The 20,280-nt window shown below is 34.8% G+C and overlaps 1 protein-coding gene across 2 annotated transcripts in view; it reads right to left on the reverse strand.

Moving 5' to 3' along the window:
• Positions 1 to 3,426: 3,426 nt before the first annotated feature.
• Positions 3,427 to 20,280, reverse strand: part of LOC134529796 (rab effector Noc2-like) — a 30,502-nt gene continuing 13,648 nt past the window's right edge. Inside the window, exons 3-6 of one of the 2 annotated variants that reach the window (XM_063364249.1) lie at positions 15,367 to 15,513; positions 12,875 to 13,004; positions 8,550 to 8,669; positions 3,427 to 4,429 (exon numbers count right to left, since the gene is read on the reverse strand). In XM_063364249.1, coding sequence (XP_063220319.1) covers positions 4,424 to 4,429; positions 8,550 to 8,669; positions 12,875 to 13,004; positions 15,367 to 15,513 — 403 coding nt within the window. In that variant the 3' untranslated portion in view covers positions 3,427 to 4,423. The remainder of the gene's footprint in view (positions 4,430 to 8,549; positions 8,670 to 12,874; positions 13,005 to 15,366; positions 15,514 to 20,280) is intronic. The other variant, XM_063364250.1, reaches the window with a different exon arrangement.

Below are 20,280 nucleotides of genomic sequence, written 5' to 3' on the forward strand. Positions count from 1 at the left end.
GTAAAAAAATAAACAATTTTTTTACCTCTCAAAAATCCGGAGTAATCACAAATCCGTGGTCTGTAAATCCCCAAGAACCCCGGACTGGAGAGAGTTTACTGTATTTTGTCAACCATTTTCAAATCAGAATACAAATTGTTTATCAATATATAATTTTTTTAAGATATAGATTGGTTATTGATAAACAATTTGTATTCCGATTTGAAAATGGTTGACAAAATATAAGCACTTTGTAGCAAAACATTTATTTAACAATAGATATGTGTTTGCACACCATTATATTTGTTTCAATTTTTCTTATCTTTTCTGATGGTTTATTCAATGGTTTCTGATAGTTTTAGGATTGAGTCGCGACCCACCTGTAACCCTCCCACAACCCACTGGTGGGTCGCGACCCACCGTTTGGTAACCACTGGTATAAAGTATTCAAGTAGGACAAAGTGTAAATTGCAAAAGGTAGCTGTCCGAATAGAATGGGGCTAGGTGTTGGTTGGCGAGTGTCAACGTAACGTTTAATATGGGTGCCACCGCGTGCTTAAGGGCACATGAATTCAGCTAGCGCTCCTCGCTCAGGGTGTGAAACGAGACATAGCCCTGATAGTAGTGCCTTGTGCAGCGTCGGACGTGATAGATGCTGATACTGTGTGGCTCTTTGCCTCCACACACTCCTCCATGGTGGAAGAGGAATTCATGTTCAAAGTCAGATATTTTATTGCACATTCCATAGCAGTTTAAAATCAAAGTTACAAAGAAATAATATGATCACTGATAAGAAGTCCTGTGCCACGAATTTGTGTATTTGCAGTCCAGCGGACCCATGTGGCTGGATGATATCTTCGCAATTTTTCAGAGTCCCTGAGAGGATTTACAGTTAATTAAGTTAAACAGTCACCCACCACCCGAGATATCCTCGAGGATATGATAAGGAGTTTAGAAAGTAAGTATCGGGAAGGAAGGATGAAGTTCCCGGGGTGCTGGTGTATTCTGCCTTGAGAGGTGATGGTCGACTGAGGACGCTTGAGACCATCCCCACGCCAAGACGCAGTTGGCTCGTATAAAAACTCTGTTGCAGACATACCATGGAAATCCATCTTTGAACTCTGTTTAATGCTGGATTTGTCACAAGAATTATTGCAAATGTTGCGGTAAGCCTTATGGGTTTTCACATTTCTCCCCCTCCTACATGCATTACACCACTGCTCCATTCTCATCACTTTACACCCCTCATCTATAGACCTCAATGTTGACAAGAAGTGAAGCCTAATTAATTTATTCATTCATTTCACTCTCATTTTACTAGTGGAGGTAAACTACCTCCTCACTATAAAATACCTATGCTATTTCTGCAAGCGACAAGGCAGACACTGAAATTCTGGAGCATTTCAGAAAACTGGGGATGAGGTAGAGTCCAATTTTTCAGGTGTATATTGCCAAGTGTTAAATCTTTGCTGAGGTTGGGAAGATAGAATTTTCAATCCATGATACATCCTTATAACAGGGAATTAAATTACAAAAATCTAAAGATAATTCTTTGCATTATCACTCATCTAGGAGGATAACTTTCTAAAATACCTAGTAACCATGGCTCCAAAAAGTCTAGTCTGGAATTAGGAATATGAGGGTCTATGCCTTACATTACCATCCACAGCTCAGCAACACTAGGAAGTGTGAAAAAACAAAATCTTTAACTTTTAAAAACAATGAAATCTCTTATTTAACTACTTTATATTCAATCTTTTCTTTATCGAGTTTAACAGAAAGTAATTGAAATAGTACTGAAGAAATGTTTTATAATACAAAATAAATAAATATATATATTATGAATTTGTGATATAAATCCAAAATATATTTTCTGTATATGGGTTAAAGTTAGTATAAAATTTTCCAACTAAGCATAGGACACATGCTTCTTTGATATCTAACAACCTCAGTTTGAAGGTAAATCTGGCAACATAAGACTATTTCGCTACTGTCTGATCTGATACATAGTATAAAATACAGAATAGAAATGGACGTATGCCGTAAACATCCGTATCTTGCAGAGAGGGACTGCAACCAGGATCCAACATTTATTGGCATGTGTGAGGCGGGACTTAAGTCTTAACCCATGGGTTGTGGGTATTACTTTCATTAACACCCTAGCTTTACAGTCTTAATTATGTTTAAAAAATTTCATGCTGGATTTGTCACAAGAACTATTGCAAATGTTGTGGTAAGCCTTATGGGTTTTCACGTTCCCCCTCCTCCATGCATTACACCATTTTCAGGAGCATTAATAAAAGCAACTGCACTGTCCAATTTAGAAATTACTGCAAAATGTGAATTTTCTGTGAAAAGCACTACATTTTATTGCCGTGATTAAAATAAACTCGGTGTACTCTTTATCATTTAATGACTTCAATTATTAAAACAAATTATAGAAGATTATGCACAAAAAAACATTTAACAGTTACCATGCTACACTGAACACTTGCTCCATTGTCAACATACTGACTAATGGGTCAAGATCAAGTCGGAGTTAGGATTATTCAAAGTGAAGGAAGTTTCTTCCCAGGTTACTTCACACTTCCATACTGTGTAAGGCACTGGGAAACATTATGTCACAATGGTGGATTCGGGAGGGGAGGGGGTCTGAAAGCCTTCAAGCACTTGGATGTGCCTACTCCCCGAGGTATTCAGGGGCGGATCCAGTGGTGGATCTGGGGGGGGGGGGGGGGGGGAACCGGTGCCCTTCAGCTAATCACAAAAAAAAAAAGTACCAGTTGGGGAAGTCAGGGACTTATTTCCTAAAACATAGAACAATATTGACAAAACCCTGCTTATAGAATAAACATATTGATGATACGAACCTCATAAACATAATTCAAAATTATTAACATAAAAAATTAAGTATCATTATAAAGCTAAATTCATTATTTTTGAAACAATACAAATCTAGTAGAATGTAACACTTGGGGCATTAAAAAGGTCTTGGGCAAATCAACTGAAAAAAATTTCTGCTTATTCACTCTAAACAAAATAATAAAATTAATTCACATGATTGCATTCCATTTTTGTGCATGGTTCGGCTCTTAAGGGGGGAAATTTCTCCCCTTTTCACCCCTTGAATTTGCCCTTGGTGGTATGTCTGTTTCCACCACCACAGTGTTATCTGGTGTATCAAGCTAAGCATGGAACTAAGAAGATCATCATTACTAATCCAACTTCCTAAAAATTACCTGATAAATATCTTCAACATGGGCTAGGGTCTAAGTCAAAAATGTTGTGAGCAAAAAAAAAACTTTTGTCCATTAAGACCATATATGGCATTGTGGAAGGTTAAATATTCAATTGTATTACCTAACTGTAAAGTTATTTATACTTTATAAAATTAAATTATTTTTGTAAAAGCGAGTATGCAAGTGGCTTATAAATAAAATCACTGTATCATATAACAGAGGCAGAAAATGTGTTTATTTTGACATTTAAGGAAACCTTATAAACCTGGCCATCTTAAAAGTTGCAGACTGTTCATGTGGTCTTAAGAGATATGAGGGCCTGCCATCTTGGATTTTTCCAGTTTTTTGTGGAATTTCTTTTCTGAATCATTTATCAAAATTTATGGCATGACAAAGTTTTCCATGTATATTTGTGAATACCGTACATTACAGTCGGAAACGGCCAAGAGAAAATTAATTATTTGACAGGGAAACTGCAACTGTCATAATGTTATGCTAGTCCAGGAATATTTACATGAGAAAATGCCCAAAGTTAGGCCCTATGCCTTGTGAACCAATATAAAATACAAGCTGTACTGCAAGTGGTTTCTTTATATCGGAAAAACCAAGATGCCAAGGCCTAACCCCCTTAACTTGATAACAGATGATGCACACTGTGTGTTATCTGTGTCAGTAAAATATGCTAATGATGAAAACTCTTAATGCTATCACAATAAACAAAAATCTGACTAAAGTTCAATTTTAAATTTGTGTCTGTTTTAATTGTAACACTAAGTCTGTACAAATTCTTTAATTTCTGCATCAATAATGTACAATTCTTCTAAAATGAAGAATTTTAATATTTCATATTGGTATTTTGTAACTTCACTACTAACAAAACTACAGAATTCCTGAGATATTTTTGCATTTAACTGCTTCTCAAGTGTACAAACACAACTATGAACTCTAAAATTGTGTACAAAAAAAAAACCATTTTATTTGCATTGAAATTTTGGTGATTCATAAATACAATATACATTCATCATAAAGAAAATAAAATAAATAGAGCTATTCTTTAGCACAAAATATTGTTTGGTAAAACAAGTCTAGGCTCTTCTGACAGTCTTGACCTTAGGCAAAGTTTTCAAGCGTTTTCTTTGAGGAAAGGCAGATCTGGTATGGTGATGTTATAGGTTTGAAGACCACGATGATTTTCCAGTGTTTCGTCAGCTCTGTAGAACAAAACCAAATTATTTGTCATCACATGTGATTTTATATATATATATATATATATATATATATATATATATATATATATATATATATATATGCTTCAATCAATTTTATTTGTAATTTGTTCCAAGTAGGTACACATATACAAAGCATATTCCTATCTTATTCTCTATATCTCTATGAATATCTCTATAGCTCTCTCTATAACTCTATTTACATATATATATATATCTCTTTATCCCTCTATATTTCTCTCTATATCTCTATAATGTCACACTATAGCAATAAAAATTTTATGTTTTACCTATCTATATTTTTATCTATCTTTTTGTCACAGGTGTAACATAGGTTTATAAAAACAGGAGTTTATTTGAGTGCAACGTTGTGTCAAAATTTCAAAGCGATCAGTGAAGAACTTTTGGAGATTTTAAGATTTTGAACGAACGGACATTTATATTTTTATTTATATAGTTAGACATTATACACACATGAACAGGTAAATGCACACACATAAGAGTATAAATGTAGAACATTCATGTTGGGTTGGCACCCCATGCAGCTCATGTTCGGCATGAGCCCGTCAGGGGCAGCACTTCTTGCAAGGCGGCAGAGTTACCGCTTCCCAATCTTCACTTGTGTTCAGGGGTCTAGGCTTCAATCCCAGTTCGGCATCCCGATGATTTCTGCTCTCCACAGAAATGCTTGGATGGTCCTTCACTGTGGACCATGTTTAATTCTTTACAAGTCTCCGAGTCCGAAGACTTTGTGGCTGACAAGATGTCAAGCCATACAAAAGAAAGTAGCCTCAACTCAAATTTTGAGTGTATAAATGAGCAGTGGGTTTTTTTTAGAAGTTTGCCAAAGTCAGGTGATTTTCCTACGTTTACAAGTTGAATGCAGGTGCATTCTGAAATACACAGCGGCAAGGAGTTTTCCAGTCTTGTTGTGTTCGAAAGGAAAGAACTATTGGTAGCTATAACAGGTCAGATATGGAATACAGTCTGCAGAAGAGACACACATGATCTTAAAATACAGGTGTGTATTCGCTTCAGCATTTATTCATGTCTGTTAGTGGAGTAAGTGTGGAGTAAGATTGGGCTAGAGAAACCTGTAGAGGCTGCAGCAAGCTAAGCAAAACAAGCCTAATGTGCCCAAACCAATGAACATTTTTTTAGGATTGCTCAAATAAAGACACTTGTTCATCTGTGTTCAGTCGGTCTGCGTTATTGTCTCTGCTTATCATTAAATTTACTGATAAATAATTTTTTAATAGTTCTGAATGAAGGAAAGCCTACGTAATGGTATCATGAAAACAAAGTACTAAGCTATGTTTATATAGCTCTAGAGTTTAGGATGTTTATTTTAAGATATAAAAAGTAAACCATACAGATTTAAGTACTGTTATACCAATAAAATTGTTTAGAGATTTTTAACAGGTACTGCAAGCTTATAAATGAATCTAGTTACTTCTGAATTAATTTCACAGCTTTGATACATAGTCAATAGACACTCAAATCATGAAACTCCTGAATGTCAGTTGAATTGTATTTTTAATGATTTAATATTATTGTAAGTTCATTCCAAAATTCTTTTGAAACAGTTTTTTTTTATTTATTTAAATTTGTAACATGCTCACCAACAGAAACTTTCCCAACAGTTAGAAACTTTAAATAACTTTATTAAATCATTATGCAGAAATTAAACATTTTATTTTTATTTTAGAGGAATAAATAACCTTTCTTTTACAGAAAGGCTTAGTGGGGATCAATATATACACTACCTGCAGTAAAATCTCTAGATAGTTAACCTCCTTATAACACCTTAATAAATTGTTTATGAAATACCAGTCAAAAAGTGTTTTACATCAAGCATTTTCATTTCAGTATAATAAACATTTTTCTTATATTTCAGATGAAAATCTTTCAAAACTGAAACAAAGATACAGAAATAAATTTTCAAATTATATATTTTTTTAAATTGCCATTATGAATAAATTAATTATTTTAATAACTGAATAACTTTTTGTACTGAAACTTCTTTGCTAAGAGGGCTACAATTTTTGAACTTTATGAAAATTCTGACCGCATGAGGGGAATAGTCAGGTACGAGGTGGGGGAACCAGTAGAGCAGGAGAGTGCGGCAGCAAGCACTAGCGGTCGAATGGGCAGACGGCAAAGGAAGGGGGATAGGTACGTAGCGGAGCATGCTGTATGCTGGTTGTAGCGGCCGGAAGGGGAGACGGCAGGGGAGAGGTGGGAATGACGCAGCAGCGATGCTGCTTGTGTTGGTCTACTCCTCAGTTTTCGCAACGGCTAACAATTAACGCTACCACATTTCTTTTATTTTATTAAAAATATCTGCAATTTATTTATTCGTGTGAAAATGTGACATTGATTTGTGAAATTAACTTTTTAAGTACCTATCATTCATTTTTATGTGACCAGTGTGATTGAAAATGTAAAAAAGATATATAGATTTCTAAAGAGGTTAGCCTTTTATATATAATTTATTTTTGGTATGCGAACACTGTGATTTGAAATTTCAAAAGGACTTACAGACTTGTGAGATTGACTTTTTAAGTGTAATTTATGTTCGAATGGAGTGCTTTTTTGTTCTTTATTTTATTCAGCTGGAGATTGTGATTTTTCACTACTCTTAAAAATAATAAAAAGGCAGAAGCAGATAAGAGGTATTATCAAAGGCAACGTGGGAATGAGGCACCAAAAAGTGCCAGTGAACAGATGCCAGAGTACAGGGTGCGGAAAAAGGCATTTTTCTTTTGTGATCACACCCGGATCCTTACTGTTCTCTATTATTATCTCTTGTTCAATAAAAAAATACTGATTATTTATCTCTATCTACACCTAAACAACAATTAGTTTCACTTCTGTTGCATGTGGACTCCACGCAAACATTTATAAAAAATATTTAATGAAGCTTAATGAATTAGGAATATTTGTGTGTATATTTTAATGTGGAGGGGGGGAAGGGGGGAGAGCTGGTGCTGTGCAAGTGCAGTTAACCACGACGCTACCGAGACCAGCTCGTGTCAACGTTAATTCCAGGAATTTAGGAAAATTTGCTAGCTTAAAATTATTAGGCTACAGGTTTATAAAGAAATATTTTGTTTACAAGCATACAAAAATTTGGTCCCTCTAAGTTATGTTGCATAGGTGTTTTACTGTATTGTTTCAAAAACATTTATTCTCAAGGTGATCCTCAATGTTTCCTTAGCTAAATGTTAGGCAAACTGACCATGTAAGTTTGTTGAATTGTGTTTTTTTTTTTGATGTGCAGTGGCTGTAATGACCTTATTTTTTTTTACAATGTGTGAAACTGAAAATAGACAAAAAAAACTGTTACGGAAAAGAAAATCACCAACTACTTTCATTGTATAGCTTAACAAAATATGAAATATATTGGCACTAATTGTAAAAAACTATAGGACAGCATGGACTAACATAGCCTGATAATGGGCACAGATGCCAGTATCCGCAACTTCACAAATGTTTTGTCATGTTCGTCTGTGCTGTTGTCCAGTCGTCCAGATTATCATTTTATTTTCGCCACTGGATCCTCCTTTTGCTGTGCCGTCTAGAGATGTTTTTCTGTATTTACTATTCTGGTTGCAACTTTCTCATCATTGTTAGCTTACTGTGTTGGTCTGTGCTGTCATTTTTTTTTTCAACATTATTCTCTTTGTTATCTAAACACGTAACATTTGACATCAACTAATTGGCTTGTTTTCTGTGTATCTATGTATGACAACCAGCATAAACCAGCAATGGTGTATGCCCAACATATTATGGTAAAACATCTGTATGTGTCAATATTTATTTTTGCAAAAGTGTGGGAGTGAGGTTGACACAACCCTAACACCACCACACCAGAATCAGTTCATCTATCCTTTAGGGCACGGGTTTTGAAATGTTCTTTGCATGTTAATTGATAGACTAAAACTAGCTAAACTGATTCAGGATGAGCCCCCAAAAGCATTTTAAGATATTATATGTAGTATATTTTAATAAAGAACATACTACCTAACTGATGTTTTTAAACAATTTGTGACATTGTTAGTATAATTCATTAATCTAAAGAAATAATGAACAATGGACATACTTTGAAGAACCAGGCACCCGATTTCTTCCACATTTCTCTTGTTTCTGAACAGATCTTGCAGAGTGCTATTGTTTTTTTCCGAGGTGATGTGGTCTCAATACCACATTTGTAACACACAGCCTATAAAAAGTATGCAAGATAATTATTTAAAAAAATACCTATTAAATATAAAAGTAATTTTTTAAATAAAAGTAAATTTTGTGAATGTTATAGGTTTTGAATACAATATTGTAAAATTAAGAAGATGAAATAGGGAACCTAATAAAATTATTTGACTTCAAAGATGCACTTTAAAATTTATTCAGTTGGTTTTGATTGTAACAAACTTATTATTAGTAAAAGAACTGCATTAAAATTTAAACATATTGTTTTGTATTTATGAATATGTCTAAGATTATCCTCTTTTTAAGTTACAAAAAAAATCCAAAAATTAATAGCCTACTATAGTACTAAAATTTATTGTAGTGACCCACTGAAGTATAGCTTTTGTAGCCAAATCACTTCGGTACATTCTGTTTAACAATCTTTAATTTATAACAGATCATGTTCTGCAAACAGAAAATATGGAGGCATTATTTATGCATTTTAATAACTCGTACTATGCTGTATACCAGGGCCGGAACTAAGGGGGGGGCATGGGGGGCATGTGCCCCGGGCGGCAAATATCAGGGGGCGGCAAAATATGAAAAGTGGTTCACTAAAACAAGTTGAAACTAGTCATTAAAAAAAGTTTTGAAAGTGTACATAACGCGACCAATAAGTTAGCCAAGAAATTAAGAAATTCTATTTAACTTGATTATGCATAATTTGTAAATATATTCGTACTTCAAATGCGTTACTTCACTCTAAGAAACAAGTATTACCATAATTCGTGGTCTGGAGTGAGTAAAACCACTGCGATGAGAGCTGGCATCTCAAGGACCCGTTGCGCGGGTGATCACTTGGCTGAGCAAGATGTAGCCCTTTCTCTGATAAATACCCTCATTTTTCCAGCTCCTACTCAGTCGCACCTGTGTTTTCGTACCATGTGCGTCTCTGCCTGAGGACGGGAGCAGATAGCAGTTCCCGAAACGTCGCTTGTTTCTGTTTTGGAAAAACTATTGTGTTTGTTTCGTCTTTTCGTTTTGTCGTGTTTTTGTCTCGTTTCAACCATTGTGCATAATTTTTTTTGGGTTCAATATTTTTGTGTCATCATGATTTGTGGGTTTTTTCGTTCTCTTAGTGTATTTTTCTTTGTTTTTCTTTATTTGTTGACCATATTCCTGTTACGGAATATTTTGTGGTGTTTATATTCTGTTGACAACAGCAATTTTTTGCTTAATTTGTGCTTTTTGTCTTTTGGTTATTTTTACTTATTTTATTTTTTAGTTTTCTTCTACAGAAAAAGTGCTTAGCAATGGCGTATGTCCAAAAAAATTACATCAAGTAATGTTGAAAGTCATTGACAGATATATTATGGAACTGAGTAACAGGTTTAAGGCTTTGGAGAACATTAACAATAAGTTTGGAGTTTTTAGTGGTGTTCAAATTCATAAAATGGAAGTAGAAGATTTAAAAGTCAAAGCAGCAGAATTAGGAAACACAGGGCCGATCTTAACAAAGAAGAATTCATATTTTAAATTGAAAGTTTTAAGCACCATGCATTAACAGTAGACTATGAATTAAAAGATGCTACAGCATCAAAAATGTTGAGCCTTATCTACAAAATTAAATTGGAGGAGGCACATCCTAACATTACTACTGCTCTGAGAATGTTTTTCACCCTTCCAGTTACCATTGCGTCAGGTGAAAAAAGTTTTAGTAAACTTAAACTTATTAAAAGCTATTTGAGAAGCACGATGGGCCAGCAGAGATTAACAAATCTAAGTATTATTTATATCTATTGAACACAAACGAGCTGCTTTGATCAATTTTGATGATATTATTAACACTTTTGCAGCTAATCATGCTCGAAAAATTAAATTTATACTGAATTTCTTTGTATGGTTATCAATACAATATTATACTTAATTCAGAATCACACGTTCCTTATGTAATTTTAGTACTTAATAAACTTATTGGTAAGACATTAATTTTCACTGTTGTGCAAACAATAAACAATAGTTTGATAACAGTCTACTTCATTATAATAAAAAATGTAATTGTATTAGTTTTCCAATTAGTGTACTCGATAAATAAAAGTTCTCAATTATGTATAAGTGAATGGTATCATTTCAACCACCGCTTCTAACGAAAAAGGGTATTTTATAATGTTGGTGAGAAGGGGGTGGCAAATTAAGCTTTGCCCCCCCTAACGAATCTCCTAGTTCCGGCCCTGCTGTATACCACTATAACCATTGGCAACATAAACATGCAAGACAGACGTATGACAATCCGGAAAATTTGTGCAAGAAACATATATATTTTATCAGAAGGATGTTTGCATCATGAAAACAACAAACTTTTAAATGCCTTGAACACTCAATAAACTGTAAATAAGTACAACCAGCAACCATTGTTTACAGCAAATGTCTATGTTCTACTAGGGAACATTCCTGCTGTGCTGTTGACTTGAGTAATACAATGTTTTGTTATTATGTGCAGGAGTCACCCATGTCAGTGTAATGGCAGAGGTCTAGGACTAGGCAAGTTGTGGTTACCTTGTGTGATAGTACTGAACATAACAGGTGGTGAACAGGATGGCATTGTTTTATGTTGTTGGTACACAACAGAGAGTGGCATTTCGGCCTAACAAACAGAAAAACCATGCAAAGGTGTAAGATCAAGTTGTAAGTGAGCCACAAGTGGTTAAGTATTAGGTGGGCTGGTATGTGCAGTATAGAAAAAAAAAGGTTAGTAACCAAGATGTTTCTAGGCAAGATAGAAAATATTTCACGGAGAGGCTGGTGATTTTGAGTTCTACATGGAGAGGTGTGAGCATTATTTCAAAGAAGAGGAAAAGCGTGACACACCCAATTCAATAACAAAGAAAATGCCAGCAGAATTAATCCTAAAGCGACAACCACGAACCCGTTTGGCACTGCTTAAACCATCCTTCACAGGTATGATGACAGAGAAGCAAGAGCTCCGTAAACTCAAGTTGGATATATATATATACACACACACACATCCCAGCCATTATATAGTGCTACTAAAAATGTCCTAGGCAGTTTTTGTTTATCAGTTCAGAACATTTAATAAAACTGTATCAAATATCTATAACAGCAAGAAGGCACACACTTGTATGGAATAAGAGGGTGTGACAGCATTATTACTTTAAGGGGAGGTGGTTATTTAAGTTTTGTAAGAACAAAACACTGTTCCAGAATTTTTTGTTTTCAAACTGTTTTAGATATTTTGCACAAATACTATTTTTAAAAATGATTTTCAAGGCTTTTAAATGGCCTACCTATATTCTATATAAATTACCTTAAGGCATATACTCCTAAAATATTTCTTGTAAGTTTCTGAACCTGAATATGGCAGTGTGTTTAAAACATAAACCTTAATGGTATTCACTCAATTCACTTTTTATATTATTGAGACTTCCTGGCTTTAAAAAGATTTAAGAATGTTTATGCTGCAAGTTACCTTCCCTTACCTTTTTTTGACATATTCTATACCATGGTATGGTCTATTGAATGAAATAAAAAATCAAATCAAATCTTTTATTTACAGTAACTATGTGGCTTCCTGAGATATTATAGAAACAAATACCAATTTTATTAGAAAATCATCACCATCGTGCAACCATTTTGTGTGTATTTAACATCTGAATAGCTGCTGTCAGTAGGATGAAGCACCAAATAGCCTAGCTCATTGACAGCCAATTGAATAGCAAATACTCTGAGTTTGTATTACGTGTTTTAAGATATCCAGTAAATAAATTGTATTTTGAACTCTTTTTGGGAATGGTAATACAAGCCCTAAAACCACATGTTTTTGTTTCTCTTTTACATTTACCTTCTTAGCCTAGACATAATCTATAATTCTGTGCGAGAAAATAAGTTTTGCGATTACAAGGCAATAGTTTTATTTTTGTTTTCAGTTATTTTAGTTAAATAAAGAGAATGTTAAGGTTAACATATTAATAATTTATTTTACGATACTTATAAAAATGTCCTAAGATTATATTTAGTTGCATTTTCTGCAACTTGTAGGCTACTGCTGGTGGGTAGAGTTTAGCTGATATATAAAATTATAATTTTTTTTAAAGTTATTTGGCTTTTTCCTCAGTTGGTAAAATATCAAAGTTTGTGGAAGGAAACTGGGCAGAAAAACAAGTTAAACATTAAAAATTTTAGATATGAAATATAAATTACATGAATATAAAAAACATCACTTACCTTGTTGCAATCATTACAAGTCCAGCCTTTAGAATAGAAAAAGCCAATTCTTTCTGCGCAAAGAAGACATTCACTTTTTCCATTTCCAATAGCACATCTCTTAATGTTTTCAAGTTTTTCAGCAAGTCTCCTGGAAAAAAAATTATAACACTATGTGAAAAGGAAGTATCATAAAGGTTCTGAAATATATCTCAAGGAAAATGTTAATGTATGAATTTATAGTTACGTTACTAAAAAATGGCCACTAATCCAGAAGCCACCATTGTTTGGTAGATGTGTTAATTTTTAATCTGTGAACCCTTTATTCTATCCTATTAATTTCTGAAGAAATAACCTAGGTGACCAAATGTAGGAAAATTATTTCCTTGGCAATGTTGATGCTCCATAAGATTCCAATCAGAAAATTATGACTAAAATTTAAAAAATTCACTTAGCTTAGAATTTATTAGTTATACCTAGCATTACTTACTATGCTAATTATTAAGTTCTGTTGTATAATATTCTTTTATATATGATGCAGGTTGCTTCAGTAAAAACCTTTTATTGTAATTACTTATTAAAAGAACTATAATTTAAAAGTATCATATCATGTCCATTGATTTTATTTAATGTACTTGTTCAGCAGTTTGCTAAAAACAATTTTTTATACCACAAATTATGTGTATTTAAACCCATTGGGAACTATAAATTATTTACATAATATATTTTTTTTAATTTAAGAGAAGTGTTCTTAAGCTTTCAAACAATAATTATTTGATTTTGTTGTCTATTATTATCTGTAATGAACTTGCTGTTAAAAAACCATAAAGGCCAAGAAAATTCTGCCCAAAAATTAAGTATCATAAATTTCTATTTCACATTTTCAAGCTGTGAATTGGCTAACACACTATAAATGGTTTCGTAAGTAAATGAATATTGAAACAAGACTGAACACAAAAATGACAATTACATTTTATACATTTTATTGCGTGTTATGTTTAGCCATTACGGTATCTCTGGCAGAAAACTTTTCTTGCAGATCATACTAAATATTTGATTTTGAGTGCACTGAAATTTCTTTCAACTACTAATTCTTGAAACTAACTTATTAATGTCCCAAATTTACGTTTGTAGGCCGATAGGCAGGTGGCTCAACTGAAGCTAAACATAAATTTTTTCTTAAATATGGCACACACACCCATGGATTACAGGTATTGAAACATGAACCTCACATAATAGGCTGACTTCCCAACCAACCACTATTGAGCCCCTGATGCCAACTAGGTAAGGTTGGAATTAGTTATTAACAAGGGACCCTGAAAGCCAAATGCATTTACCAGGTAATGCAGTAGTCTGTAAGTCTTTTTTCTTTATTCGAGAGATATATTTATTACATTTATTATGAAGGTGATGAAAATTATTAAATTCACATGTTAGTTCAGTATAAAGTTACTAAGATAACTTTGAAGCAACTCACACACACACACACACACACACACACACACATATGATTAAGTTATTTAAAAAAAATTACATAGACAAATATGCATGTATTAAAATTTGAGTGTTTACGGACCATTGTGCCTAATTTCTAGAGTTAAAGGTAGTGATGAGAAATTTTTTTTTGTCAGGAAACAGATTCCCAATCATGACTAAGTACACAATGAGTTCCTCACACCTGACAGGTACACAGCTAACAATGCACGTAACAATGGCATGTTGTCTATCCCTCGGCCGCTGCACGCTTCTCAGAATAAAAATTTAGAAAAACTATCTTTAAGCATGCCTCCATTTTGACGATTTCCTCCCAAATCGACCTATTTGTTTCTTAACACATAGTTCATACTTGTCAGTCACAAAGGTGAAGATGCGCCAAGTCAACGTGTGTAGCTCGACCTTGTAGTCACGCAGTCTCTCCTTGTGGGACGCAGAGAGCTGGGTAAAACACGCACATAACCACACAAGAGGTATGCCACCTGGTAACATACCCCTTTCCATGCATCTTTGGAAGTGTCCGCCTGCCATCAATGGGGTGCATTGTTTGGGGTGACGCTAGACAACATCAGCAAGCATTTTCTACAAGATTACTTATGTGTTAACTAAGATTAAAAAAAAAAAAAAAAAAAAAAAAAAAAAAACATGCAAGCAACAGCAAAAAACAGCTCTACTGCTACCCATACTACATTTTCCTGAAAGGTAGGCATCTTGCGGTGGTTGCTCGCGTAGCGGACTGCATAACTGCCAGGCGTGAGGTGCTATTGGTTAGTGACACACATTTTCGCCAAGAGCCATTCTCCTTAAACCTGTTTCCCGACAAAACATGGTCCTCACAGCATTAATACTTCTAGGCGTTCATCGCAGGTCCATTAACGTCCGATTACAATGACGGAAAAAATATATTTAAGGCTGTTAGGCCTTAGCATGGCTTGTGAACAATATTGCAGCTCAAAAAAAAAAATACAATGCAACTATAAAAATATTGAACATTTTATGAAATGTGTGAAGTATCTTACCCGACTCGCTGCTGATCGTATCTATCGATAGTTTCCGCCCTCTTTATGACCGATTTGATCACCTCTCTCTCCTGCTCCGAGATACTAGGAACTTGCTTTACGTAGGTTGCAGGCATGTTCGACTTGACGGACCAACCAGTTTTCAATCTGCAAGGCAAAAGAATAACGATTTATTCAACGCCAGACAAACACTTTGAAAAACGTCAAATTCCTGTCAATTTTCCACCTTTAATTGCAGTGTAATTAGCTAATTATTTTTTTAATGATCAGCGCTCTTTTGAATGCGCGAGCTGGGCATTTCCATAATGTATCCGGACTAATTTGGTTAAGTAGTATATTATAGTATATAATATACTAGTATATATAGTATAGTATATAGTATACTATAGTATATAATATAATTAGTATTAAAGCAATCTCCCATTAATCCTATCAGCAAAAAGGCTAAGGACGTTGATAAATCGTCTTGGCTGTTGCACAAATATGTTATATTTACTTCACTATGTAAATAAAATTTGCTAGAGGACATTCAACATTTAAACACGCAGGAAATAAAATTTTTTAATGGGAAACCTGACAACATTTGGTCACATTTAAGACAAGACGGGAATTCTGTGTTCACTTAGATGTTTGTTTATCAAGACATCGCATTATCTCGATCATGTAAGGAAGGTACTTGGTCTGTTTTCTCGCATGTACACCAGGAACAGCTACTTCGTACTGGAACAAGTAACGATGTGGTGCAAATGTCGAATCTATAATTTGATGGACTTCAGACGAATTTAATGAAAACAGTGTATTTATTAAAGTGATAATAAAATAGGAACAATTACATTTAAAGCTGGAATCTCAAGCAAATCTTAATATTTTGGAAACCTTGCATGTTGGTGAAAAAGATTAAGTGTGCATGCATCAGCTGCAACAAAGTCATGCATGCATCAACTGCAAAGCTTCAAAAAATAATACTTTGTGACTACATTTAGAACCATCTTTGCAATAAGACATTAATTAAAATTAGTCAAAATTAATCTCTTGTGAAAATAACGAAAAAGTCTGCTAATACTACAATGACTGAGCAAATCTCACAAAGTAAAAATTTAAAAAAATCATTCCACATTAATTGCAGATATCCTAATACTAATTACTTGTAACGGTAATTTATTTAACAAGTATTTTCATAAACTGTGTTCTTCGCATGCTCGCCATTTCTGCGGTAACGGTGGCACCGTATGTAAGACAATCGCCTCCCACCCAGGCGAGCCGGGTTCGATTCCCACGGGGTTGTGCAAGAGTTTCCCGCAAGCGGGGAAAACTTGGCGGACGTCGCTATGAGCCAATGCTCCATTCAAATCTCCTAACCTTTCAACGTCTCTAATGATTTCGATGTCGACGAGACTTTAAACCTATTTATTTCATATTTATTTCATATTTATACCATTCCTACCGTGCCTTATTCACCTTCCTGAGTTTGTTTTGAATATTATATATATATATATATATATATATATATATATATATATTTGGCTATTCTTTACCAGTACCAATATGCAGAAAAGAAACTGTGCATTTTATGTCAGTCGATATTTAATTGGTAATGTTCTTTAACAAAAAATTGTGTTTACTTATGTACGCAAGTTAGAAGTAATACGAGTTTTCGATTTAAGAGAATGAACTATTTTTAAATTTATTGTAACAAATATTTATTGAATAAATTCTAAGTATTCAATATAAAAATATGTATAAAATTATATTCATGAATTTTAATTTTTTATGAAATAATTAAATGATATCAATTTTAACGCAAATAAAATATACGTACGGGAACATAACTCAACATACACTTTAAAAAGTTTATAAACACCATTTCTATAACTAATATTCGCAATAAATACATGTTAGTAGTTATATAGACCAGTATTCAAAATCAATAACTAAATTTCTGAACGCCACCGACATGTAGTTCCGCAGCCGTCGCTAGAATTATTGACTGGAGCAGCTACGTCGAGTCTCGAATGATTCGATTTGCAGAGCGAAAAGCCAACGTTTCCGATAAAAACGAAAAAAAAAAAAAAAAAAAAAAAAAAAAAAAAAAAAAAACTTAGAAAAAGTTCTAAATCCCGGCTTGGACCTGATTTATGACAAAGAATTTTATTAAAATACTGTCCACCTGGTTAAAATTCACTAAAAAAAATTACTATATAGTTTCCGCACACGTTAAGTGACTATAAATTATTAAGTATTAAAGTAAGTTGCACTAAAATAAAGTTTTATTTATTAATACCTTGTGAATTAAGGGAAATTCATTTTATAACAAGCGCAATTATTTTAATATTACTTTAAGTAATATAAAATAATCACTCCAACGGACTGATCTATTATCTTTGAAAGATTTGTGCAATGGGAGTGAATGACTATATGTAAACTTTTGGACATACGCCATTGCTAAACACATGTATGTGTGTAGAGGAATACTACAAAAAAAAAACCAAAAGACCAAAACACAAATTAAGCAAAAAATTGCTTCTGTCAACAGGATATAAACACCACATAATATTCCATGACAGGAATATGGTCAAAAAACAAAGAAAAATGGACTAAGCAGTCGCACCTGTGTTTTCGTACCATGTGCGTCTCTGCCTGAGGACGGCAGCAGATAGCAGTTCCCGAAACGTCGCTTGTTTCTGTTTTGGAAAACCATTGTGTTTGTTTTATCTTTTCGTTTTGTCGTGGTTTTGTCTCGTTTCAACTGTTGGCTTGTTTCTGTTTTGGAAAACCATTGTGTTTGTTTTGTCTTTACGTTTTGTCGTGGCTAAACTATTGTGTTTGTTTCTGTCCTCTCGTTTTGTCATGTTTTTGTCTCGTTTCAACTGTTGTTCTGATTATTGTACTGTCATCATTTGTAGGTTTTTTTTTTTTCGTTCTCTTGGTCCATTTTTCTTTGTTTTTTTTTCTTCTCTTTTTCTTTGTTTGTTGGCCATATTCCTGTCATGGAATATTATGTGTTTATATCCTGTTAACAGCAATTTTTTGCTTAATTTGTGTTTTTTCTTTTGGTTTTTTTTTTGTAGTTTTCCTCTACAGACAAACATGTGTTTAGCAATGGCGTATGTCCAAAAGTTTACATATGGACTGATCTATGTATTTAATAATAATATAGCAAATGAAATGTATTCATATATATTTCTTTACGAACAATTTGTTTCTATAATCCAGTAATCTGTAATTTATAAAAAGTAAAAAAAAAATTCCCACTGTCACGTTTTGATCCACATGACTTTAGCTTATTAACCGTGCACTAACACCACTGCACTACGAAGCCTGATATAAGAATATGAGGAGGATATGTACTGTAGATCTTGTAATAACAAATCCTTAGGATTTTTAAAACCTGAAATTACTCCATTACTATTACTATTTTAGCTTACCAAATATATTCCATGGAAGTTTCACGTCCATAAAGTTTCATTTGGCACACCAACACGTTTGGTGTGTCCCCTAATTTTTATGCAAGTGACTATATAAGGGTTTTATGTTCGTATACTTCGAGTCCGCCATCTTACTGTGAAAATATTGTTACATGGTGCGCGCGCATCGAAAAAATGCACCCTCATCATTTATCCTCAACGCCCCGAAAGATGTATAGCTTCAATAAGTTAAATTTTCCGGAAAAAAATTCCCTTCTCGCAATGTCCCCACTCACGTGTATAGTGGCGGCACTAACTCCTCGCGTGCGAGTGGCTCTCGAAGAGGGGGGGGGGTTGTAGAGCCGGGGGGGGGGGGGTTGTAGAGCGGGAGGGTGAGGGTGAAGAGCGGGAGGGGGAGGGTGAAGAGCGGGAGGGGGAGGGTGAAGAGCGGGAGGGGGAGGGTGAAGAGCGGGGGGGGGGGTGTTAAGAGCGGGGGGGGGGTGTTAAGAGCGGGAGGGGGGGGAAGAGCGGGAGGGGGGGTGAAGAGCGGGCGGGGGGGGTGAAGAGCGGGCGGCGGGGGGGGGTGAAGAGCGGGGGGGGGGGGGGTGAAGAGCGGGAGGGCGGGAGAGCGGAAGAAGTACCGTCGGGCCGGAAACTCATGTGTCGCGCTTGCGGCAGACGAGGGAAGAAGAGGCGGGGCTGTCGAAAAGCTCTTCGCCATTCAGAGCGAAGGAGCTCAGGTCCTGGAAGTGTTGCCAACTTGCCTTCAACAGCCGGGCTCTTGACAGACACCCCTATTCAAAAGTGAACGCCAGACACAGAAGGAGTGACTCGCCACGGTAAGTAAGGGAACGGCCATGCATGCGTCATACCACGTGGATACAGAGTGGAATTGTTTTTTGTCTACGGCCATGTTTGCGGTACACCCAAAAACAATTGCAATGCGTTGGTTGAAGCGTACGTTTTGAATTGTGGAAACAAAATACTTAGATTTTATTGAAGTAGCAGTGTTTGTCTTACTCGTACTTCAAAACAATCATTAGGTGTAATCCACGTTCTTGGTGTTGCAATATACCAAGTTCGAGGGGGGAAAATGACTATCGCCTAACAATACTTTTGACTGTAGGCTCATTATTTATACTTTTGTCGACAATGAGGTCATAGATACATACATACACTCTTCAGTTCAGGGACACTGGGCAAGGAATGGGCAACGACCCAGGAATTTGCCCGGAGCTGTTATTTATGAAACCGTGGGTGAACCGGAACTCAAACCCATGTCTCCCCGAACGAGAGTACAACGTTCTACAGTTTTACAGTTGAGTCCCTAGTTCACATTCACCAATCTGGCGTCTAGTGTACATTGCCTGCATATAAACCTAAGAACCAATAAACATTAATGAGAATCTAATACTTTAATTTGAAAAATTTATGATGTGTAAAAATTACACAAGATGTCCATAAAAGAATTTCCCAGTTTCAATAGTACATTATAACAGTTTAATTTAGT

The sequence above is a fragment of the Bacillus rossius genome, chromosome 2, assembly GCF_032445375.1.
Source record: "Bacillus rossius redtenbacheri isolate Brsri chromosome 2, Brsri_v3, whole genome shotgun sequence".
Taxonomy (NCBI): Eukaryota; Metazoa; Arthropoda; class Insecta; order Phasmatodea; family Bacillidae; genus Bacillus; species Bacillus rossius.